Source organism: Calonectris borealis, chromosome W (genome assembly GCF_964195595.1).
Source record: "Calonectris borealis chromosome W, bCalBor7.hap1.2, whole genome shotgun sequence".
Taxonomy (NCBI): domain Eukaryota; kingdom Metazoa; phylum Chordata; class Aves; order Procellariiformes; family Procellariidae; genus Calonectris; species Calonectris borealis.
This window is the reverse complement of record NC_134351.1, coordinates 31676133-31702507: the sequence shown is the minus strand read 5'-3', so window position 1 is coordinate 31702507 and position 26375 is coordinate 31676133. Positions and strand designations below refer to the sequence as shown.

The window sequence follows — 26375 nt, the reverse complement described above, 5'->3', positions numbered from 1 at the left end:
CTTTGGCCCAGGTGTCTATGAGGGTGTTTCGGAAATGAGTCCCGTTGTCTGACTCAATTCTTTCTGGGGTGCCATGTCGCCATAGGACTTGCTTTTCAAGGCCCAGGATGGTGTTCCGGGCAGTGGCATGAGGCACGGGATATGTTTCTAGCCATCCGGTGGTTGCTTCCACCATGGTGAGCACATAGCGCTTCCCGTGCCGGGTTTGTGGTAGTGTGATATAATCAATCTGCCAACCTTCCCCATATTTATACTTCAGCCATCGTCCTCCATACCAGAGAGGCTTTACTTGCTTGGCTTGCTTGATTGCAGTGCATGTTTCACATTCATGGATAACCTGTGCAATAGTGTCCATGGTTAAGTCCACCCCTCGATCACGAGCCCATCTATATGTTGCATCTCTTCCTTGATGGCCTGAGGTGTCACGGGCCCACCAAGCTATAAACAATTCACCCTTATGTTGCCAGTCCAGATCCACCTGAGCCACTTCAATCTTAGCAGCCTGGTCCACCTGCTGGTTGTTTTGATGTTCTTCAGTGGCCCGACTCTTGGGTACGTGAGCATCTACGTGACGTACTCTTACAACCAGGTTCTCTACTCGGGCAGCAATATCTTGCCACAATGCGGCAGCCCAGATGGGTTTACCTCTGTGCTGCCAGTTGTTCTGCTTCCACTGCTGCAACCACCCCCACAGGGCATTTGCCACCATCCATGAGTCAGTATAGAGATAGAGCACTGGACAGTTTTCTCATTCAGCAATGTCCAAGGCCAGCTGGATGGCTTTAACCTCTGCAAAATGACTCGATTCTCCTTCTCCTTCAGCAGTTTCTGCGACTTGTCGTATAGGACTCCATACAGCAGCCTTCCACCTCCGATGCTTTCCCACAAGGCGACAGGACCCATCAGTGAACAGGGCATATTGCTTCTCGTTTTCTGGTAGTTTGTTTTACAGTGGGGCTTCCTCAGAACGTGTCACCTCCTCCTCTGGGGATATTCCAAAATCTTTGCCTTCTGGCCAGTCCGTGATCACCTCCAAGATTCCTGGGGGACTGGGGTTTCCTATTCGGGCTCATTGTGTGAACAGTGCGACCCACTTACTCCACGTAGCATCGGTTGCATGATGTGTAGAGGGGACCCTCCCTTTGAACATCCAGCCCAGCACCGGCAGTCGGGGTGCCAGGAGGAGCTGTGCTTCAGTACCAACCACTTCCGAAGCAGCTCGAATCCCTTCATCTGCTGCCAATATCTCCTTCTCAGATGGAGTGTAGCGGGCCTCAGATCGTCTGTATCCCCGACTCCAGAATCCTAAGGGTTGACCTCGAGTCTCCCCTGGTGCTTTCTGCCAGAGGCTCCAGATAGGGCCATTCTCCCCGGCTGTGGTGTAGAGCACATTCTTCACATCTTGTCCTGCCCAGACTGGCCTAAGGGCTATTGCATGAACTATCTCCCGCTTATTTGGTTCAAAGGCTTGTTGTTGCTCAGGGCCCCATTTGAAATTGTTCTTCCGAGTCACTTGATAGAGGGGGCTTACAATCAGGCTGTAATTTGGAATATGCATTCTCCAAAAGCCCACAACGCCTAAGAAAGCTTGTGTTTCCTTTTTGCTAGTTGGTGGGGACATGGCTGTTATTTTGTTGATCACATCCATTGGGATCTGACGACGTCCATCTTGCCATTTTATTCCTAAAAACTGGATCTCCTGTGCAGGTCCCTTGACCTTACTTTGTTTTATGGCAAAACCAGCCTTCAGAAGGATTTGGACTATTCTCTTCCCTTTCTCAAAAACTCCTTCTGCTGTGCTGCCCCATACAATGATGTCATCAATGTATTGCAGGTGTTCTGGAGCCTCACCCTGTTCCAGTGCGGTGTGGATCAGTCCATGGCAAATGGTAGGGCTGTGTTTCCACCCCTGGGGCAGTCGGTTCCAGGTGTACTGGACGCCCCTCCAAGTGAAAGCAAACTGTGGCCTGCACTCTGCTGCCAAAGGGATGGACAAGGCGGCATTAGCAATGTCAATTGTGGCGTACCAATTGGCTGCCTTTTACTCCAGTTCGTATTGAAGTTCCAGCATGTCCGGCACGGCACCACTCAGTGGCGGCGTGACTTCGTTCAGGCCACGGTAGTCTACTGTTAGTCTCCATTCTCCATTAGACTTTCTCACTGGCCATATGGGACTGTTAAAGGGTGAGCGAGTCTTGCTGATCACTCCTTGGCTCTCCAGTCGACGAATCAGCTCATGGATGCGAATCAGGGAATCTCGGTTGTTGTGATATTGCTGCCGGTGCACCGTTGTGGTGGCGATTGGTACCTGTTGTTCTTCAACCTTCAGCAACCCCACAAGAGAAGGGTCCTCCGAGAGACCAGGCAAGGTAGACAGCTGTTTAATTTCCTCCGTCTCCAGGGCAGCTATACCAAAAGCCCACCGGTACCCAGCAAGGGATCCCAGCTGTTTGGCTTCCTTCCCCTCTAATTCCAGGCTACTGGCCCCGTTATCCCAGCATCCGAGCAGCCAGGTGACAATATGCTCGCCTGGACGACGGCTGAAATCTTTCCGCATATCTCGCAGCTCACTCAGGGATAGGGATCGGGTGGTTTCCGTCTCGTTTACAAGTTCTTCCTCTTCCTCCTCCCCTCCTCGTGATGGCCCTGCTTTTCCATCATCCCTTTCTAAACGACCTGACTTCCGCTTCCAAGATTTCTTCTTCTGTACAGGGGCGACGGATACCAGCAAGGGTTGGTCCTCTGGTTCAGCTGCAGTGCCCGTCGTGGGGGTTGGAGTAGTCACAGTGCCCATCGCGGGGGTTGGAGTAGCTGCAGTGCCTGTCGTTTTGTCATCCGATCCGGAGACCTTCTCTCCCCCTTGAGGGTTCTGAATTGTGTTGAACAGGGCTCGGTAGGCATGGGCCAGGCCCCAGCACGTTGCAGTAATCTGGGTCTCTCTGGAATTGCCAGGGTGACAGCATACGTTTTCCAAATATTTTACTAGTTTTTCAGGATTCTGCACTTGTTCAGGGGTGAAGCTCCAAAACATTGGAGGTGACCACTGTCCTAGGCACTTGCCCATACTATCCCACACACCCTGCCACTCATAACTATCCAGCCTCGGGGCAGATCTCTGGGTGGTATTCTTAAATAGTTGTTTAACCTTAAACAAGGCCTGAAACACATTCAGGAGACATAGCAATAGGAACACGCTGGTTTGAACATCCCAAGGATATTCAAAATCCTCAAGAGCTATTGTAATCAGCCTGGAGGAGAAGGGGAAGGTGAAGGAAGCTGTCTCCCCCTGTAAATTGGCTCTCCAAGGAGAAGAGGTAAAAAGTGTAATTATTAATAGTTTCCGAGAGATAGCTCCTGAAGCACAGGGATGACAGCGGTGCTGATTACAACTTCCTGACCAATAATTTTATCATAACATAAGCCAGTGTTACACAGTATAGCAAAGCGATAACCTTAATCCGTCTCCCATAGATGACAAACCCCACATAAATACTGACAAACAGTATATACAGCCAGTAAGGTGCTACAGACCAAAACTCCAAGAACAGATCCAACAACTCTGAGAGGAAATAAACCAACATTGTGGCCAGCGACTACTAAACTGATATAATGAATGCTTATAACAAATTTGTTTTAACCCGTTCAGGTCAGATGTGTCGTTATCTCAACCCTTCGAGCCCCACGTTGGGCACCAAAAAGGACTGTCGTGGTTTAACCCGGCAGGCAGCCAAATACCACACAGCCACTCGCTCACTCCCCACCCCCAGTAGGATGGGGAGAGAATCGGAAGGGTAAGAGTGAGAAAACTCGTGGGTTGAGGTAAAGACAGTTTAATAGAACAGAAAAGGACAGGAAAATAGTTGTTGTTGTAGTAATAGTAGTGGTGGTAGTAGTAGTAGTAATAGTAGTAGTAGTAGTAGTAGTAGTAGTAATAATAATAATAGTAATGATAATAATAATGATAGAATATACAAAATGAGTGACGCCCAATGCAATTGCTCACCACCCGCCGGGTAATGCTCAAAAACAGCAATCGTTACTTCCTGGAACACGCCTACCATTCATATACTGAGCATGATGTCACATGGTATGGAATAGCCCATTGGCCAGCTGGGCCAGCTGTCCCGGCTATGCTCCCTCCCAGCTTCTTGTGCACCTGGCAGAGCATGGGAAGCTGAAAAGTCCTTGACTAGCAGGGTAGGTACTTAGCAACAACTAAAAACATCAGTGTGTTATCAACATTCTTCTCATACTAAATCCAAAACACAGCACTAGGAAGAAATTTAGCTCTATCCCAGCCGAAACCAGGACAAGCACTTCCTAGCGATAATATAAATACTATAATCTTGCTTTGATCTTAAAAGATGGAAACAGAAATATCAGTATAGGGACTGCAGAATACTTGTTATCGTAATTTATATTCCAAGACTTTAAAGGAACACTTTCTGCTACTTAGCAACTTATATTGAACTATTAGGCTATGTTCAATAAGAGACTGCCATTAGTTGAGAATTTAAGGATGTTTACACTTTGCAGTCTAGGAAATTATGATAAAATAACAAATATACAGAAAAAAAATCAATAGTTGAACCTTTCTCTGCAAGCACAGTTAAGAACTATATACAACAATCTAGATCCAAGAATATTTTACGTGATGAACATTAGCACAAAAAAAGCAAGACTGAGGTTTCTTAATGGTTTATTTGCGAATAAAGCTTAGAGATTAATATTTAGTAACAAGTTTATATTTTGATGATTAATAATTATAACCTGGAAATCAAACTTAAAAATGGTTTTCCTTCAGAATGGAAATAAGTTTACAGTGAAGCCTTTGTTGAACCCAATCAGAACCAACCAAAAGTATCCACTCCCTCAAAAAAACCACTAAAACCATTTACAGTTACTGATTCAGAATAAAAGCCTATCTAAATGTTGACAAAGAAGAAATTGATTGCTCAAAGCAGGGACATACTAAATCCTGGCTTTCCCACCCACGGCTCACTGACATGTTAGCACAATCCATTTACAAGGCAGTGAGGAGCTTTTAAGGACTGGAACCTCTTACACTTTGTTCTTCAAAGAAGGGACTGTCAACATCTTATTTTTGGTACCTAGTGTTGGTAGACAGTATGTTGTTATTACCATTAACAAGTGCCTGATAGGCTACATAGTTTCTCCCCCTTGACCAAAGTCCACCCATGTCTATGTGAGAATGTTTACTAAATACTTTGCACTTAATGTGTTTAGCGCATATTTCCTGGAGAGTATGGGAGGGAAGGAGCCAAGTCTATGACCTGCCATAGTAGGCTTATTTCCCAGTGCCACAGAAGTGATAAATGTGTAGCACAATGACTTTTTTTTCCTCCAGCTGCATGTTCTCAAATACCAACTTCAAAAACAAGCTGTGACACTACTGCAAATACAAACTGCCTGAAAGGAGAGACAGAGACAATGTGCACTCGCAGCCCAGAAAGCCAATTGCATCCTGGGCCGCATCAAAAGAAGTGTAGCTAGCAGGTCGAGGGAGGTGATTCTGCCCCTCTACTCCGCTCTCATGAGACCCCACCTGGACTACCGTGTTCATCTCTGGGGTCCCCAGCATAAGAAAGACATGGACCTGCTCGAGCGGGTCCAGAGGAAGGCCGCAAAGATGATCAGACCGCTGCAGCACCTCCCCTATGAGGACAGGCTGAGAGTTGGGGTTGCTTAGCCTAGAGAAGAGAAGGCTCCAGGGAGACATTATAGTGGTCTTCCAGTACCTAAAGGGGGCCTACAGGAAAGACTGGGAGGGACACTTTATCAGGGAGTGTAGTGATAGGACAAGGGGTAACAGTTTCAAACTGAAAGAGAGTAGATTTAGATTAGATATTAGGAAGAAATTCTTTACTGTGAGGGTGGTGAGACATTGAAACAAGTTGCCCAGAGAGAGTGAAGATACCCCATCCCTGGAAGTGTTCGAGGCCAGGTTGGATGGGGCTTTGAGCATACTGATCTAGTGGAAGGTATCCCTGCCCATGGCAGGGGGGTTGGAACTAGATGATCTTTAAGGTCCCTTCCAACCCAAACCATTCTATGATTCTATGATTTTGCTCTACGGACTTGACTGCATGAGGTGACTGTCTCTAGTATAAAAATGTTTTCTTTTTCAACATGAATTAATCTGAAATTAACCAACTATCCTGATGTCCTGGTTCCGGCTGGGACAGAGTTAACTTTCTTCCCAGTAGCTGGGGGTGGTGTTGTGTTTTGGGTTTGGTATGAGAGGAACATTGATGGCCCATTGATGCTTTGGTTGTTGCTGAGTGGTGCTTGCACCGGGGACTTTTCGGCCTCCCATGCCCTGCCAAGTGCAGGGGAAGCTGGTGGGGGGGAGCACAGCCGGGGTGGTTGACCCAGCTGGCCAATGGGGTATTCTATACTACATGACATCATGCTCAGTATAAAAACCGGTGTGTGTGTGTGTGTGTGTGTGTCTCCCGCAGTTTGCGACGCGCGGTCAGCGAGAGGTGAGCAGTTGCATTGTGTATTGCCTGCTTTGTATATTCTGCTATTGTTGTTGTTCTCATTGTTATTATTACAGTTCTACTTTGTCTTATTTCCATTATTAAACTGTTTTTATCTCAACCCGCGAGTTTTTCTACTTGTGCCCTCCCGATTCTCTCCCCCATCCTACTGGAGAGTGGGGGTGAGCAAGCGGCTGCGTGGGGTTTAGCTGCTGGCTGGCATTAAACCACGACAGTCCTTTTTGGCGCCCAACGTGGGGCACGAAGGGTTGAGATAACAACAGATTAACTGGGGCGTACTAAGGTATTTATATCTGTTAACAGTTGCCGGTCACAATATTGATTCATCTGTTCTCGATATTAGTTCATCTGATCTGCACCATGCTTTTGTTTTTGCTGTACCTGTTAAGGATTGGTGTTGGGTTTTGTAGTCTGCTGTGCTCTGCAGTGATTAATGATGTTTTGCCTGGGAGATTTGTTATTAAAACACTGGCCTTGAGTTTAATCTGGTATTTGAGTTTTGTACTGAAGCCATTAATGTACTTTGGGTACAACCTCATGGAGACAATTAGCAATTATATCTCTTCCTCTGAGAGGTTTTTTATGGAGGAAATAGAGAATGGCACCTTCACTACCTTCCTCTATGATGTCGTCTCCCTCACTGAAACAACTTGTCAGTACCTTGAACATCCCTGGGTAGTTAAGATACATCTATTGGTACTCCTTGGGAATATTGTTTTCGTTTTGTCCAAGGTTAATAAGCCATTTAGGAATGTCATCCAGAGATCTGCCCCAAGGCTGGATAGTTATGAGTGGCAGGGCGAGTGGGATAGCATGGGCAAATGCCTAGGACGATGGGCACCCCCAGTGTTCTGGAACTTTACCCCTGAACAAGTGCAGAACCCTGAAAAATTAGTAGAATATTTGGAAGAAGTATGCTGTCACCCTGGCCATTCTAGGGAGACGCAAATCACTACAATGTGCTGGGGCCTGGCCCACGCCTACCAAGCCCTGCTTAACACCACTCAGAACCCTCAAGGGGAAGAAAAGGTCTCTGCATGTGATGACAAAACAACAGGCCCTGTGGCTACCCCACCCACCACAGCAAGCACTGGAAATACCCCAACCCCCACGGCAGGCATGGTGGCTACTCCAACACCCGCAACAGAACCAACCCATGCCAGTGTCACTCACCCCTATACAAAAAAGAAAATACACAAGGAAATCGGCTCGTTTAGAAAGGGATGAAGATGAACCAGGACCATCACGAGAACAGGAGGAGGAGGAGGCAGAACCCATAAATGAGATGGTAACCACCTGATCCCTATCTCTGAGTGAGCTGCGAGATATGCAAAAAGATTTCAGTCCTCGTCCAGGCGAGCACATTGTCACCAGGCTGCTCCGATGCTGGGATAACGGGGCCAGTAGCCTGGAATTAGAGGGGAAGGAAGCCAAACAGCTGGGATCCCTTTCTAGGGAAGGGGGCATTGACAAAGCAATTGGAAATGGGACACAAGCCCTCAGCCTCTGGAGGCGACTGCTGTCAGGCGTGAAGGAAAGGTATCCCTTCAAGGAAGATGTTATATGACATCCAGGCAAGTGGACCACCATGGAGAGAGGTATCCAGTACCTGAGAGAATTAGCCGTGCTGGAGGTGATTTAAGATGACCTGAACAACGAGCAAGTACCCAAAGATCCAGATGAAGTCCAGTGCACGCGACCCATGTGGCGGAAGTTGGTACGGAGCGCACCAGCGTCGCATGCCAGTTCGTTGGCAGTACTCTCCTGGAAAGAGGAAGAAGCACCAACGGTGGATGACATGGTTGGCAGACTCTGGGAATACGAAGAAATTGTCTCCCCCTCCCTTGTCTCAGCTGTGGAGAAACTGTCCCGGAAGGTCCAGCACCTCAAAGAGGATATGTCCTACTCCCCACCTGTATGGACCAGTATCTCAGCCATTATGAGTCGGCGTTCTTCTGCTCAAGAGAGAGGATATAGAAAGTACACACCACGAGGCACCCTGTGGTTTTACCTGCGTGACCACGGAGAGGACATGAGGCAGTGGGGTGGAAAACCTACCTTGACCCTAGAGGCACAGGTACGTGAGTTGCAATGAAAAACAATCACACAAGGGGGTTCTCCCAGGAAAAATGCTGCTACAATTTACAGAAGAAACCTGTCTCATGATGGTCCGGTTTCCAGTGAGCAGTTCCCCAGACAGTAGAAGGGCTGATTTCACTTCTGATCTTAATAAAGTGACTTATGTTATGATTTGCATTTGCAAGAAGTGAGTAAGGAACACTATGACCAGGACTAGTGGGGCCCTGCCTCCAGCCAGGTGGAGGAAAGGGACAACCGGGTTTACTGGACTGTGTGGATTCGATGGCCTGGCACATCAGACCCACAGGAGTACAAGACTCTAGTAGACACCGGTGCACAGTGTACCCTAATGCCATCAAGCTATAAAGGGGCAGAACCCATTTGTATTTCTGGAGTGACAGGAGGATCCCAAGAGTTAACTGTATTGGAGGCCGAAGTGAGCCTAACCAGGAATGAGTGGCAGAAGCACCCCATTGTGACTGGCCCAGAGGCTCCGTGCATCCTTGGTATAGACTACCTCAGGAGAGGGTATTTCAAGGACCCAAAAGGGTACTGGTGGGCTTTTGGTATAGCTGCCCTGGAGACGGAGAAAATTAAACAGCTGTCTACCTTGCCTGGTCTCTCGGAGGACCCTTCTGTTGTGGGGTTGCTGAGCGTCAGGAAACAGCAGGTGGCGATCACCACCACAACGGGTCACCGGCAGCAATATCGTACCAACCGAGACTCCCTGCTTCCCATCCATGAGCTGATTCGTCGACTGGAGAGCCAAGGAGTGATCAGCAAGACTCGCTCACCCTTTAACAGTCCCATATGGCCAGTGCGAAAGTCTAATGGAGAGTGGAGACTAACAGTAGACTATCGTGGCCTGAACGAAGTCACGCCACCACTGAGTGCTGCCGTGCCGGACATGCTAGAACTTCAATACGAACTGGAGTCAAAGGTAGCCAATTGGTACGCCACAAATGACATTGCTAATGCGTTCTTCTCCATCCCTTTGGCAGCAGAGTGCAGGCCACAGTTTGCTTTCACTTGGAGGGGGGTCCAGTACACCTGGAACCGACTGCCCCAGGGGTGGAAACACAGCCCTACCATTTGCCATGGACTGATCCACACCGCACTGGAACAGGGTGAGGCTCCAGAACACCTGCAATACATTGATGGCATCATCGTGTGGGGCAGCAGAGCAGAAGTTGTTTTTGAGAAAGGGAAGAGAGTAGTCCAAATCCATCTGAAGGCTGGTTTTGCCATAAAACAAAGTAAGGTCAAGGGACCTGCACAGGAGATCCAGTTTTTAGGAATAAAATGGCAAGATGGACGTCGTCAGATTCCAATGGATGTGATCAACAAAATAACACCCATGTCCCCACCAGCTAGCAAGAAGGAAACACAGGCTTTCTTAGGCGTTGTGGGCTTTTGGAGAATGCATATTCCAAATTACAGTCAGATCGTAAGCCCTCTCTATCAAGTGACCCGGAAGAAGAACGATTTCAAATGGGGCCCTGAGCCACAACAAGCCTTTGAACAAATTACACGGGAGATAGTTCATGCAATAGCCCTTGGGCCCATCTGGGCAGGACAAGATGTGAAGAATGTGCTCTACACCGCAGCCGGGGAGAATGGCCCTACCTGGAGCCTCTGGCAGAAAGCACCAGGGGAGACTCGAGGTCAACCCTTAGGGTTCTGGAGTCGGGGATACAGAGGATCCGAGGCCCGCTACACTCCAACTGAGAAGGAAATATTGGCAGCAGATGAAGGGATTCGAGCTGCTTCGGAAGTGGTTGGTACTGAAGCACAGCTCCTCCTGGCACCCCGACTGCCGGTGCTGGGATGGATGTTCAAAGGGAGGGTCCCCTCTACACATCATGCAACCGATGCTACGTGGAGTAAGTGGGTCGCACTGATCACACAACGGGCCCAAATAGGAAACCCCAGTCGCCCAGGAATCTTGGAAGTGATCACGATCTGGCCAGAAGGCAAAGATTTTGGAATATCCCCAGAGGAGGAGGTGACACGTGCTGAAGAGGCCCCACTGTATAATAAACTACCAGAAAATGAGAAGCAATATGCCCTGTTCACTGATGGGTCCTGTCGTCTTGTGGGAAAGCATCGGAGGTGGAAGGCTGCTGTATGGAGTCCTATACGCCAAGTTGCAGAAACTGCTGAAGGAGAAGGTGAATCAAGCCAGTTTGCAGAGGTGAAAGCCATCCAGCTGGCCTTGGACATTGCTGAACGAGAAAAATGGCCAGTACTTTATCTCTATACTGACTCATGGATGGTGGCAAATGCCCTGTGGGGGTGGTTGCAGCAATGGAAGCAGAACAACTGGCAGTAAAAATCTCCCAGATTAATGAAGAATGAACTCTGATGATACTGAGCAAAGTGCAATGATGATAGAACCGGATGAGCACAGCGATAATGGAATCAGAACTGTCTTCAGCATGCAACAGTCCAACACCACACACCATCTCTCCTGCCCTGAAAGACTGTTATGACAGATGGAGCCGAAAGTCATGGACTAAATGAACTCAATGGACATTTTAGAGGGATGGCTCATAGACTAAGGGAATGATATCTGTGTGTATATATCAAAAGACAAGAAAGGTGGTGGTGATTAATTGCAATGTATTATAAAATTTGAGACCTTGGCATGATGTAGATGGTATAGAATAAGGGGTGGATCCTGTTCTGGTTTCGGCTGGGATAGAGTTATATTTCATCCTAGTGCTGTGTTTTGGATTTAGTATGAGGAGAATGTTGATAACACACTGATGTTTTTAGTTGTTGCTAAGTACCTACCCTGCTAGTCAAGGACTTTTCAGCTTCCCATGCTCTGCCAGGTGCACAAGAAGCTGGGAGGGAGCATAGCTGGGACAGCTGGCCCAGCTGGCCAACGGGGTATTCCATACCATGTGACGTCATGCTCAGTATATGAATGGTAGGCGTGATCCAGGAAGTAGCGATCGCTACTTGGTTATCGGTCAGCGCGGGTGGTGAGCAATTGCATTGTGCATCACTCATTTTGTATTTTCTATCATCATTATTATTCTTATTATTCTTATTATTCTTAGTAGTAGTAGTAGTAGTATTTTCCCTTCCTTTTCTGTTCTATTAAACTGTCTTTATCTCACCCCATGAGTTTTCTCACTCTTACCCTTCCTATTCTATCCCCATCCCACTGTGGGGGTGGGGGGAGTGAGTGAGCGGCTGTGTGGTTTTTGGCTGCCTGCTGGGTTAAACCACAACATTCTACTATATAACCATGGGAACTATTAAATCATTAGATTATTCTGAATCCTGTATCTCCTTGTTCCTGTCAATGAGATGTATGCCTTATATGTGCAAGCAAAACAAGAAGGAAGTACGTTGTTCCGTTGAGGACACGAGAGCTTTGCTCAGAAGAAATATTTTGGGAAAGTCAATTGATTATCTGGTCTAAAGACAGTCCAATCCACACTTGTAATAAGTAGCAGATGATGATGAATTGGTTTACCCACTATTTGAATGTGTTACCTTATCAGTTCATCAACTGCAAAGAATATGAAATATGAAGTGTGTATTAGAAATGTGATGTTATTCTCTTCCATTATCTGATTATGCAAATGATGTCCCAATGTATTGATGAATTAGGGCAGTGTAAAGTCTACTAGAACTGTTCATAGGCTTTGTAGAAAAGTGAAAAACAAGTGTATGATGGTGTTTTTGATTGTGTTTTGGGTTTTTTTGGGGGGTTCCTTTGTTTTGTTTTGTTTAAATGTGAGGGACTTGATTAAAAGTAGATTTCATTGAGAGTTGCAAAAAAAGGGTGTTTGTTTGGAAGTTCCAGACAGTCTGACAGGCTGAATGTAAAGCTGAAACTGTGTATCTCCTCTTGGAACTCTGTGGGTATATCATAGGTAGAATTGTGTCTGTGCAAGCATCTGAGCCCTTTATGTGTGAATTAACTCAGTTCAGGAGGGCATGTGCTTATTTTGGAATGGTCAGTGGTCTGACTGCTGCAGCTTACTAGTCAGCTGTCAGACCAGGCTTTCAATTATGGTTGAATAGGTTGGTGCAGGTCATTGCTTAGGAATTTTAAGGTACCAACACCACAAAAAAGTGAATTAATGATTTTGTCATTCTTGGTTGACTTTTGTCATTATTTGGGCAGCAAGCTGTCTGGGAATGCTTTTTTATATGGTTTGCATAAACTGTTACAGCCTTAACCTGGGAGTTCCTAAGTATTAAAGAAATACATCTGGCAACATTTGGGAAAGGTGTAGTAATGCTAATAATAAATACTAAAAATAGTAACAAAGTGGTTCAAGAGCAGACCTGATAGAGGCTTCAAAAGAGGACAATGAATTCTAATCACTTTACCTGTTTTAATTTTCTGATTGCTGCCTAGGTTTGCTAGGTAGCTGGGAGAGAGGGAGGCTTTTTCCCCTATTTGGGTGTTAAAAAGAAAACTTTGTTAATATCTGTGTGTATACATTATTTACAGCATGCTTTATTTTTCAGCTTCAGTTTTCAGGAGTCTGTTAAACCATCTAAGAGATAATCTGTCAATATATTTGATGGCACAAATTTTAATCGTTTTTATTAATACTCTTGCTGAAACAAGATGACATATGCTGAAAACAAACATTTTTTTATTCAATACTAGCACTGTTTTGCTGGAGATAACCTACTTAACAATGCTTTTTTCCTAAAGTGTTTATGCGTTGCCAATTAAGCCGATTACAGAAAGGACATGCAACAGATGAGTGGTTTCAACTCAGTTCCCATATACCACTGAAGGGTATTGAGCCAGGATCTTTGCGTGTTCGAGCACGATATTCTATGGAGAAGATCATGCCAGAAGAGGAGTATAGTGAGTTTAAAGAGGTATTAAGTTTGTTTCCTCAGTTTTTTGTCAAAATTCACTTTCTCTGTTTTTTGAGAGTGATTTCAATAACACTAATAGACATCGCTAAGTAGTATTTGTAGTAACTGTTATGTTAGGACAAGTTTCTGAACATTATTCCGATTTTCTTTCAGCTCATACTCCAGAAAGAGATGCATGTAGTCTATGCCTTATCACATGTTTGTGGACAGGATAGAACACTGTTGGCTGGCATTTTATTGAAGATTTTTCTTCATGAAAAGCTTGAGTCACTATTGTTACGAACACTAAATGACAGGGAAATAAGCATGGAAGGTACTGTACTAATTACACTAACATTTATTGAAACTCTGGGGAGGGAAGGGCCCCCATGTCTTCGTTTCTGTCTCCTCCCTTAATTATATCATATATCAAACTGTGAACACAGCTTTTTGTTGTCTCCTTTTCCCAACTTTTCACTTTTTTTTTTTTTCAGATGAAGCTACTACTTTGTTTCGTGCCACCACTTTAGCAAGTACACTTATGGAGCAATATATGAAAGCCACAGCAACACGTTTTGTTCACCATGCACTGAAAGACAGTATATTAAAGATAATGGAGAGCAAGCAGTCCTGTGAGGTGATACCTTGAACTATGTTTTTTTAAAATTTTGAATTTTTGAAATGATGATCTACTGGTTGTTTGCTTTGGAAGCATTTATTAATCCTTCAGAAATAATTTCAATACCGGAACTGAACTGATTATGATTTTTTTCTAAATGTTAGCTTGAACAATGTTCATAGCATCACTTTTAAATAAGTTTTTAAACTCAAATTTCTTTAAATTAGGTATTTATTCTTTAGCAATTGTAGGTTCTTTTGTAGCAGTTACTGAGTGGCCTACCCTAAATAACTTGTGGTAAGCTCCAGATATACTAGAAGTCAATGTCTGAACTTAGTTTCATTTTAAAACTCCCTTACATTAACTGCTTGTGTTAGATCCTATCTTTCTTTCTAAAATGACCCTCCTAACTTCTGTTTCACTTGCACCTAATTATGGAAAGGGGGTGTGTGTGTGTCCTCAGAAGACTGGATTAAAAGATATGAGAATATATGTAGTTAAAAAAAGATGGGTAGTTATGGATAGTGTTAAATGTCTGTGCTGTTAAAAGTATAGTGCACTAGAACTTAAAAACATTGCTTTTTCACATTAGTTTCCTGGCTAGCCCTTGAAGCAGATTTGTAAGTTCTGTAGAAGTCTGAGATTTGTACAGCAGTAGAATATTTAATTTATTTTGAAAGAGTATTCAGTGTGTAATATTATAAAATTATATATGTAGTTCTATTCAAGAGAAAAAACTTAATCTTTTTCCCTTTTGGTTTTAGTTAAATCCCTCAAAATTAGAAAAAAATGAAGATGTAAACACTAATTTGGCACATCTACTCAGTATACTTTCAGATTTGGTGGAGAAAATATTCATGGCTGCAGAGATACTGCCTCCGTAAGTTTGCACTCTTCTGTTCAAATTTGTACTTGAAAATTCCTGTTTGTGTGATTTACATTGCACCGTAAAATGGTGTTCTTATTGGTTTATCTTATACTAATCAGTCCTAAGACTAAATTCTTTAGTGCTGTTATATGTAGAGAGAAAAAAAATAACACTTGAATGAATTGTGCTTTTTGCACACGTGGTGGGTTGAACTTGGCTGGATGCCAGGTGCCCACCAAGCCGTTCTATCACTCCACCTCCTCAGCTGGACAGGGGAGAGAAAATATAATTAAAAGCTCGTGGGTCGAGATAAGGACAGGGAGAGATCACTCACCAATTACCGTCACGGGCAAAACAGACTCAACTTGGGGAAATTAATTTAATTTATTGCCAATCAAATCAGAGTAGGGTAATGAGAAATAAAACCAAATCTTAAAACACCTTCCCCTCACCCCTCCCTTCTTCCCAGGCTCAACTTCACTCCTGATTTTCTCTACCTTCTCCCCCTGAGCGGCACAGGGGGACAGGGAATGGGGGTTGCAATCAGTTCATCACATGTTGTCTCTGCTGTTCCTTCCTCCTCAGGGGGAGGACTCCTCACACTCTTCCCCTGCTCCAGCGTGGGGTCCCACCCATGGGAGACAGTCCTCCGTGAACTTCTCCAATGTGGGTCCTTCCCATGGGCTGCAGTTCTTCAAGAACTGCTACAGCATGGGTCCCTTCCACGGGGTGCAGTCCTTCAGGAACAGACTGCTCCAGCGTGGGTCCCCCATGGGGTCACAAGTCCTGCCAGAAAACCTGCTCTCCAGCATGGGCTCCTCTCTCCACGGGTTCACAGGTCCTGCCAGGAGCCTGCTCCAGTGCCTGCTTCCCACGGGGTCACAGCCTCTTTCAGGGCACATCCCACCTGCTCTGGCGTGGGGTCCTCCACATGCTGCAGGGTGGACATCTGCTCCACTGTGGTCCTCCATGGGCTGCAGGGGGACAGCCTGCCTCACCATGGTCTTCTCCATGGGCTGCAGGGGAATCTCTGCTCTGGTGCCTGGAGCACCTCCTCCCCCTCCTCCTTCACTGACCTTGGTGTCTGCAGAGTTGTTTCTCTCCCATATTCTCACTCCTCTCTCCCAGCTGCTGTTGCACAGCAGTTTTTTCCCTTTCTTAACTATGTTATCACAGAGACGCTACCACCGTCACTGATTGGCTCAGCCTTGGCTAGTGGTAGGTCTGTCTTGGAGTCGTCTGGCATTGGCTCTATCGGACATAGGGGAAGCTTCTAGCAACTTCTCACAGAAGTCACCCCTGTAGCCCCCCCTCTGCCAAAACCTTGCCACGCAAACCCAATACAGCACAAAAGCTTTTGGCTAGCACACGTGCTTTTCTTTGAGGGAGAAGCTACTAGATCCAAGGGGTCAGGGTAAGAAGAAAAAAATTAAGATATCAATATATTATCTCCACAAAGAGGTAGAGGACCGTACTAGTTAGCAGACAATTGTATATATTTAAGTTGGTTACCAATTCTTTCCAGTCCTCCTACTCTGAAAAAGAGATGGAATTATTAACAGCATTAAAAATACAAATGGGTGGTAGTAGAATGACACCCTGCTGTGATTACTTCTGTCTATCAGGGAAATGCACAGGTTATTCTTTTCCTTTTTTTAAAAAAGCTAAAATAACTTGTTTAGACTGAAACCATTGAATAAAAAGTGCATAGCGCTAACAGTTTTCTTTCACTTTTTTATCATTAGCTTTTAATGTATACAAAATGCTGAATTTTGCATTGTGTACTGGTTTGGGCTGGGATGGAGTTAATTTTCTTCATAGTATCTGGTATGGTGCTGTGTTTTGGATTTGTGACTAAAACAGCGTCGACAACACACGGGTATTTTGGCTACTGCTGAGCAGTATTTGCACAGTGTGGAGGTTTCCTTTTTTTGTCCTCCTTTTTGTCACTCAGCTGCTGCCTGCTGTTCCCTCACCCCCCCCCCAAAAAAAAAAAAGATATGAGTAGGCTGGGGGTGGGCAAGAGGTTGGGAGGGCACACAACCAGGACAGCTGACCCCAACTGACCAAAGGGATATTCCATACCATATGACGTCATGCTCAGCAATAAAAGCTGGGGAAAAGGAGGAGGAAGCGGGGTGTTCAGGGTTATGGCATTTGTCTTCCCAAGTACCTGTTATGTGTGATGAGGCCCTGCTTTCCCGGAAGTGGCTGGACATCTGCCTGCCAATGGGAAGTAGTGAATTAATTCTTTATTTTGCTTTGCTTGCATGCGCAGCTTTATTTCACCTATTAAACTGTCTTTATGTCGGCCCATGAGGTTTTCTTGCTTTTGCCCTTCTGATTCTCTCCCCTATCCTGCTGAGGGGGAGTGAGCAAGTGACTGGGTGGGGGCTTAGCTGCTGGCCGGGGTCAACCCACCACAATCCTTTCTGGCGCCCAATGTGGGGCTTGAGAGGTTCTAGATAACGACAGATTTGATCTGAGTGCACTAGACTACATTTATAGTTGTTATAGCTGTTTAGTTATTACTTGGCAAGTTGTTACTTGCTCTTGCTGGTCGCAATGCTGACTTGTTTGTTCTTGATACTGGTTTATTTATTCCATCATCTGCTCCATGGCATGCTCCATCTCTTGCTTTACCTCAAACTCTAGAGCTCATTAATGGCTGCTTTCGGCTTTTGCAGTTTGCTGTGCTGTTTATCACTTTGTTGTGTTTTGCCTGGGAGAGCTATGGTAAAAGCACTGGCCTTGAGCCTAATCTGGTGTTTGTGCCATGCATTGCTGTTGTCCCAGTACTCTGGGAACCAACTCTCAGAGACAATTAACACTTACACCTTTTTCCTCTTCTTCTCCGGGAGACATTTTTTGGGGGAAATGAAGAATGGCACCTCCTCTTTCTTCTCCTCAGGGGTAGATGTTTCCTGCCTTGTTACAATGGCTCTTCAGTTTCTGGAATACCCTTGTGTAACTAGAATGCTTATATTGGTATGTGTCGTGAATCTAATTCCGGCTTTTCAAAAGGGTAAACGACTAATTTGGAATGCCACACAGGGATGTGCCCTGAGGCACATGGATCATGGGTGGCAAGGTGTGTGGGAGAACTTGGGCAGGTATCTAGAGCGTTCCCCCCCTGCAATGGTGTGGGGCTTGAAACCTGAACAGGCATGGAATGGTATTGAAGTGACAGAACACTTGAAAAAATGATGCCTTGTCTATATAAGAGACACAACTTCTAGCACCGTGCTTGGGCCTGCTCTACCCCTACTGAACCTCTGTTCAGCACTTGAAGGGCTCAAGAGGGTCTCTGGATCTGAGGACATACAAACAGACACTGTAGCTAAGCCAGAGACCCAACCCTCAACTATTAACAGTCGTTCCTATAGTCAAGAAGAAACAATGGAAGCAGAGGTCCACTTTTTTAGTAAGAGAGGAAGAAACTCCTCCTGAGGGGAGAGCAGGAGGAAGAATCAGAAGAGGCAGCCTGTTTTGCAGCAGAGCAGTCACAAGAACAGGAGTGGGAAGAGACTGAAATCATAAACGAGACAGAAATCACCTGGTCCCTATCCTTGAGCGAGCTGTGAGATATGTGGAAAGATTATGGCCACCAGCCAGATGAGCAAATTATCACCTGGTTGCAACTACCGAAGCAAGTGGACCATGACTGAGGAAGGTATTCAGTATCTGAGGGAATTAGCAGTGGTGGAGGTGACCTACAGCAACCTGGACAATAACCAGGCCTCAAAAGATCCAGATGAAGTCCAGTATTTGCGGTCCATGTGGCGGAAGTTTGTATGGAACGCACTGACGTTGTACGCCAGCACCCTGGTGATAATGGACTGGACAGACATCGAGGCACCAACTGTGGAAAAACTGGCCTGCCAGCTCTGGTGCTCTGAAGAGAATCTCTCTTCCTCCCTGACCCTACAGGGCAGTGGAGAAACTGTCCCAACAGTTCCAGCAACTTGAAGAGAATATCTATTTCTCCTTACCCCTACAATCTGGTGTCTCAGCTATCATGAGTGCCGTATGAAATCAGCCTTTCTCTGCTCAAGGGAAAGGGAACTGTGGGCACATGCCATGTGCCACCCTGTGGTTCTAGCTCTGCAACCACAGGGAAGACATGGGGAAGTGGGGCGTTGCACCTACCTCAAACCTAGAAGACCACATATGTGAATTGCAAGGAAAAACAGCAGCCAAAAAGGCTCCATCCAGAGAAGATTACTGCTCCGGTTGCCGTTGAGCAATTCCCCAGACACAGTAGAAGGGCTGATCCTCCTTCTGATCCTAATGAAGGGACTTCTGGTTTGCAATTACAGGAGTTGGGTAATAAATGCTCCAACCAAGAAGAGAGGGGTCCTTCCTCTGGCCAGGCAGAGGAAAGGGACAACCAGGTTTACTGGACTGTGTGGATTTGATGGCCTGGAACATCAGACCCATGGGAGTATAAGGCTTTGGTGGACATGGGTGCACAGTGTACCCTAATGCCATCAAGCTATAAAGGGGCAGAACCCATTTGTATTTCTGGAGTGACAGGGGGATCCCAAGAGTTAACTGTATTGGAGGCCGAAGTGAGCCTAACCAGGAATGAGTGGCAGAAGCACCCCATTGTGACTGGCCCAGAGGCTCCGTGCATCCTTGGCATAGACTACCTCAGGAGAGGGTATTTCAAGGACCCGAAAGGGTACTGGTGGGCCTTTGGTGTAGCTGCTGTGGATGCAGAGAAGATTAAACAGATGTCTACCTTGCCCGGCCTCTTGCAGGACCCTTCTGTTGTGGGGATGCTGTGTGTTGAAGAGCAGCAGGTGCCGACTGCTACCATGACATTGAACCAGTGGCAATATCGCACCAACCAAGACGCTCTGGTTCCCATCCATGAGCGGATTCGGTGATTGGAGAGTCAAGGAGTGATCAGCAAGACTCAATCACCCTTGAACAGTTCCATATGGCCTGCAAAAGTCTGACGGAGGGTGGAGACTAACAGTGGACTATCACAGCCTGAACGAAGTCATGCCACGGTTGAGTGCTGCCATACTGGACATGGAGGAACTCCAGTATGAGCTGGAGTCGAAGTAACTTTGGTCTGTGGATAAGTCCATACTAGAGCAGGTACACCCCTGTGAAGGGACTGTGGCCTATAGATAAGTCCATACCAGAGCAGGTATGCCCCCAAAGGGACTGCAGCCCATGGAGGATCCATGCTGGAGCAGGGGCAAGGGATGGAGTTCATTGCAATGTTAAACTCTATAGCCTGGTCCAAAAGGACCAGGGGTGGAGATTGTAATGGATATATGTTTAAACTGTTGTAACCCATGATTTGAGTTGTATGCTATAAGAAGTACTTAACAGGAACCACCTGAACTAACGGTTGATGAGCTTTGCAAGAAGAAGTGCAAGTGCAGCAGTGACCCAACCTGAGCTGGCTTTGGTGCCCAATAACTCCACACAACACACCACCTCTCCTGTCCTGAGTGACCACCATAACAGATGGAGCCCAAGTCACAGACTAAATGAACTCAATGGACATTTTATGGACACTTCATGGGGGGGCCCATAGACTAAGGGAATGATATCTTTATGTATACTAAAGGATGGGAAGGCGGGGGTGATGATTAATGAGGATGTACTGGATAGTGTAGGACCCAAGCATGATGCAAGTGGTATGGAATAAGGGGTGGAAATTTGTACTGGGTCTGGCTGGGATGGAGTTAATTTTCTTCACAGCAGCCTGTATGGTGCTGTGTTTTAGATTTGTGACTAAAACAGTGTTGGTAACACACCCATGTTTTGGCTGAACAGTGCTTGCACAGTGCTGAGGGTTGTTTTTTCTCTCCCCATTCTGCCCCGCCCCCCCCCCCCCGCTAAACCCCCAGCAAGTAGGCTGGGGGTGCGCAAGAAGTTGGGAGGGGACACAACCAGGACAGCTGACCACAACTGACCAAATGGATATTCCATACCATATGACGTCATGCTCAGCAATAAAAGCTGGGGAAAGAAGGAGGAAGGGGGGATGTGCAGAGTTATGGCATTTGTCTTCCCAAGTAACCATTACACGTGATGAAGCCCTGCTTTCCTGGAAGTGACTGGACATCTGCCTGCCGATGGGAAGTAGTGAATGAATTCCTTATTTTGCTTTGCTTGCGCGCACAGCTTTGCTTCACCTATTAAACTGTCTTTATGTCAGCCCATGAGGTTTTCTTGCTTTTGCCCTTCTGATTCTCTCCCCTATCCTGCTGAGGGGAAGTGAGCAAGTGACTGGGTGGGGGCTTAGCTGCTGGCCGGGGTCAAGTCACCACAGAACGGCAGAATAGCACAGAAGTTTCTTTTGTGTCAGGGATGGGAAGGGTAGCATTAAAAGCTTCATTCTTTTAAGTATATGGTGCATCTCTTAACATTTTCTGAAATACACCAAAGTGCTCCCATTTTTTTATAGGAGAGGACTATTGCTTAACTACTTTTAAACACCTAACCTGTATTTATGGATACACAAATTATTATTCATTCAGTTAAAAAGTGGGAAAAAAACAAGAAAAAAAGCCACTAAACCATCATTTTTTCATTTTTAAAAAGGAAACACTACCTAAGAAATAGGAAAAAAAGTATTATAAAACATTTAATGCATATGTGAATAATTAGTATTTTACCTGCACAAATAGAATAGTGTATTAGTCGAAGACTCTCTTTGCCTTTTGTAAATGGACTGTCATAGCAGATTTTAAATTAATTTAAAGCTTATGTCTGAATTATAAACCTAGCGTTGATAATAGTTCTGCATTAAGCAGGAGGTTGGACTAGATCCTTTCTGACCAGCTTTTTTTATTCAGTGAAGTTTTTTGATGAAATGATTAATTAGCTATTATTTTTACAGGACGTTGAGATATATTTATGGATGCTTGCAGAAGTCTGTTCAAAACAAGTGGCCAGCTAATACCACAATGAGAACAAGAGTTGTTAGGTAAGTTACATGTCACTTGATTCTATGCTGAAAATAATCTTTTAACGTCTTATTACTGTCATACTTCAGTGTGCTTATCTATTTTTTCTTTTAGTGCCAAAACTTTATAGTACTTATATAGGTTACAAGAATATGGTACTGGGGCATGATATCCCAATTAAGGATTGAGAGCTTGCTAGATTCTTAGTCATGCTGTTGGAGCCTTGCTAGAGGTGTAGTATAGAGGTTAGTATAGCTATACTTAATAGCTTTTACTTTGAATTTACTTGTATTTTGTTAAGTTTTACAAACTAATCTAAAATATTGATTTCCTTTTTCATGTTGGGAAAGAGAAAAAGTTCTCTCAAAGTGATAGTTAACCTTTGTGATACCTCTGGAGAGCAGTAACCTCTGAAGATGATGTTCCTGTCATATACCATCTGGGAGGACCATGCCTTATCCAGGGACTCCTATGTAGTGTGTGTTAATTATTGGAAAAATCTTGCACATGTGAAGATGAATGTCCTTTAAAATGCAGACATAACATGTTAAGGAAACTAATACCTTCTCAGAAAGGTGATTGGACTGTCATTAGATTTCACTGAGGTACTGTCTGCATTGGAATATATAGTTCTCTGCATCAGTGAAGTCTCCCAGTGCTGATCACTCAGAATCAACACACTGTTCATTTCTGAAAATATGTACTTCTATGCTGTCCCATTTTTTGTTTCATTTCTCTTCTCCAGCCCAATCATGTTGAAACATTCCAGAGCCTCTGTAAAAATGTTGCAGGCTACTGAACCTGGCTCCTCTGAACTGGCACTGAGTACAAAAACTCCAGTCTGCATTCATAAATCTATTGAATAAATAGTTCTTCCTTTAACACTATCAGTTGCCAGTGCAGGTCAAAAAAATCTTTGACAAAAATGAGGTCTTGACACTGTTGTTCTAAATGATACTGTGGGTTTAAGGGTATCAGAGCCACATCTCTTCGACATTTGCTTTACCTTTTTTTGCAAGTTTAGCTTGCTGGTAGATCAGTATCTGGCACTGATATGATTTGCTGAGGTTAACCTCCCATTGAACAGAGTCTTCCAGATGATTTGTCATTGGCTTTTGTTTATCACTTTGGCTGGAGACAGAAATGAAGTCATGGGAGCCCTTCCTTCCCCAGAGTCTCAGTACATGTTAGTGTAATTAGTACAGTACCTTCCATGCTTATTTCCCTATCATTTAGTGTTTGTAACAATAGCGACTCAAGATTTTCTTGAAGAAAAATCTTCAATAAAATGCCAGCCAACAGTGTTCTGCAGGGGTTTTGCCTTCAAATTGAGGCTGCTCTTATCAGAGGTGCTGGGGCTAGCCTATTGCAAGGGTGTAGAACTTAGAAGCAAATACCATGTCTCTTTCTGTTCCTCCCCATCTCTAGAGAGCGCCACGTGGCTTTCCTTAAGTGGATACAGCTGACATTCAGAATTTTCCTGGGGTCTCTGCTGGATACTATAAATATTGGTTCCCTTTCTCTCATCATCTTAGCCTTCATAAGTGGATACTTGTGACTTGTCTCTAGAGTACAGGTTTTTTTGCAGCCTCCAGTGAAGAATATTATCTTTTATTGCACTGGTTTTGGTCCAAGAATGATTACATATTCAGAGACAGGTAGATAGTTTTTAAGTGTCTGGGTAGCTTCCCTTCTATATCATTCAGAAAGTGCTGCCATTTCTGTCTGGTTGTAAAAACCCATGCATAGGTATTGACTCATTCTTAATTTAGACAGCTTGACCAGTGTAAGAAGCACCAAATCTTCTGTATCTGCAAGATCCATTACCCCAGTTTTCTTCAACTTCAGGCCATCTACAAGAGAAATTGGTGTATGTGCCATGACTTCAAAATTATTTACTTCCTTATAGCTTTAAGTTAATCTCATAGAAAATATTTTTGTTTCACACTGGGCCAGGAGTGTTTTGTCAGCCCATAATCCATGGTTCTTGGAGAAATAGGAAACTTCAATAACAGTATATATTGGAATTCAAGTGCCTTGGACACATGAAAGGTGTGTTAACCTCACTGCTACATGTGTCACTTCCAATTAATAATGGTCAATGCCATCACTGTATACTTAACAAGCAAGGTAGTGCAAGGTCCACTTCCATTCTTTTGTAAGTGGTCAGGCTTTGGTATTGCTGTAGTGAAAAAGCAGTCTGCTGGTAGTGTCCACACACTCTGAACAAAATGAGAGGTGAGTTAGATTGCTTTAGTTGGTCCATGGCTTCACCAAGGGCGAGTCTTGCCTGACCAACCTAGTGGCCTTCTATGATGGAGTGACTACATCAGTGGACATGGGAAGGGCTACAGATGTCGTCTATCTGGACCTCTGTAAGGCCTTTGACACGGTCCCCCACAACATCCTTCTCTCTAAACTGGAGAGATATGGATTTGATGGGTGGACTGTCCGGTGGGTGAGGAATTGGTTGGATGGTCACATCCAGAGGGTAGTGGTCAACGGCTCAATGTCCAGATGGAGATCGGTGAAAAGTGGTGCCCTGCAGGGGTCGGTATTGGGACCGGTACTATCTTCATCGACATAGACAGTGGGATCGAGTGCACCCTCAGCAAGTTTGCAGATGACACCAAGCTGAGTGGTGTGGTTGACATGCCTGAGGGACAGGACGCCATCCAGAGGGACCTGGACAAGCTCGAGAAGTGGGCCTGTGTGAACCTCAAGAGGTTCGACAAGGCCAAGTGCAGGGCCCTGCACCTGGGTCGGGGCAACCCCCGGTATCGATACAGGCTGGGGGATGAAGGGATTGAGAGCAGCCCTGCAGAGAAGGACTTGGGGGTACTGGTGGATGAAAAGCTGAACATGAGCCAACAATGTGCGCTCGCAGCCCAGAAGGCCAACCGTATCCTGGGCTGCATCAAAAGAAGCGTGGCCAGCAGGTCGAGGGAGGTGATTCTGCCCCTCTACTCTGCTCTGGTGAGACCCCACCTCGAGTACCGCGTCCAGCTCTGGAGTCCTCAGCATAAGAAAGACATAGACCTGTTGGAGCGGGTCCAGAGGAGGGCCAGGAAAATGATCAGGGGGATGGAATGCCTCTCCTATGAAGAAAGGCTGAGAGTTGGGGTTGTTCAGCCTGGAGAAGAGAACGCTCTGGGGAGACCTTATTGTGGCCTTTCAGTACTTAAAGGGGGCTTATAAGAAAGAGGGAGAGAGACTTTTTACCAGGGCCTGTAGTGACAGGACAAGGGGCAACGGTTTTAAACTGAAAGAGGGTAGGTTTAGATTGGACATAAGGAAGAAATTTTTTACCATGAGGGTGGTGAGACACTGGAACAGGTTGCCCGAGAGGTGGTAGATGCCCCATCCCTGGGAACATTCAAGGTCTGGTTGGACGGGGCTCTGAGCAACCTGATCTAGTGGAAGATGTCCCTGCTCATTGCAGGGGGGTTGGACTAGATGACCTTTAAAGGTCCCTTCCAATCCAAACTATTCTATGGTTCTATGATATGTCACTTCATTTTATAGCAGTCTTCCAGAATTATGGTTAACCTGAGATGGATTTTTTTTACTTCAGCTGTCAACAGAAAGTTAGAGTTTTCTCATGCTAAACTAAAGGCTATTTTGGGTTTCTGTTTGGTAAGTTCCTAGTTCTGCAGTCAACCTGAGCACTTTTCCCTAGCTTTCTAGATTGTCTGGGTGGCAGCAATTACTTCTATGAGGAAAGTAGCTGATCCAGTATTATTCTTCTAGGATAATAGTGTACTGTTATCAGTATATGGATCGGTTCAAGCTGTACTAAGGCCATGTTGCTGCCAAAAGAGAGGTTCCATTCTGACTGTGCACTCTTGCTCTCCTTATGTTGACTTGGGGAAGCGAGTGGCTACAGGATGAATTACTTGCTGTACTAAACAGTGGAACACTTGTGGGAGGCAGGAGACGAAGTGCTCCTCCTTTTTAAAGCCAGTGTGGTCTTAGACTACAGGCTTCAGTATGGCTTCACAGTTAAGTTTTTCCCAGGTGATTTCAGAGGTTCACCTTAATTGGGAAATCAATATGCCTGTTTTTATCTCAGTTTTTATCATAGTTGAAATCATAACAAGACATTCTTAATTAACAAACATATTCACGGAGCGCAGGCTGGTTGTTTGTCATCTATCTCAAAAAGATTTCCACACTGACTTAAATGCTTAAAGACTACATAATTTTACATTAATACTTTAACTTTATTATTGAACAAAATACATTTTTTTTTCCTTTTCAGTGGCTTTGTTTTTCTTCGGCTGATTTGTCCTGCTATCCTGAACCCAAGGATGTTTAATATCATCTCAGGTGACTATGCTTCAGACTGAATTCATACTTTATGTAGTAATAGGCATGAACTTACTTTAGTGCCTAATTTAGCAAAATATGAAGTCTTTTGAACACTGTGTCCAAAGTCATGTTATCCGTATCAATTGATTGACTTTCTCCCTAAGGCAGCCAGCATACGGTTTTCAGTGAATGTTGAA

At 45.1% G+C, this 26375-nt stretch overlaps 1 protein-coding gene across 1 annotated transcript in view; it reads left to right on the top strand.

Moving 5' to 3' along the window:
- The window catches only part of LOC142075097 (ras GTPase-activating protein 1-like), a 112763-nt gene that overhangs the window by 69906 nt on the left and 16482 nt on the right, over positions 1-26375 (top strand). Inside the window, exons 16-21 of the mRNA XM_075136115.1 lie at positions 13294-13466; positions 13620-13779; positions 13940-14082; positions 14829-14944; positions 21801-21887; positions 26129-26196. Of these exons, the coding sequence (XP_074992216.1) occupies positions 13294-13466; positions 13620-13779; positions 13940-14082; positions 14829-14944; positions 21801-21887; positions 26129-26196 (747 nt within the window). The remainder of the gene's footprint in view (positions 1-13293; positions 13467-13619; positions 13780-13939; positions 14083-14828; positions 14945-21800; positions 21888-26128; positions 26197-26375) is intronic.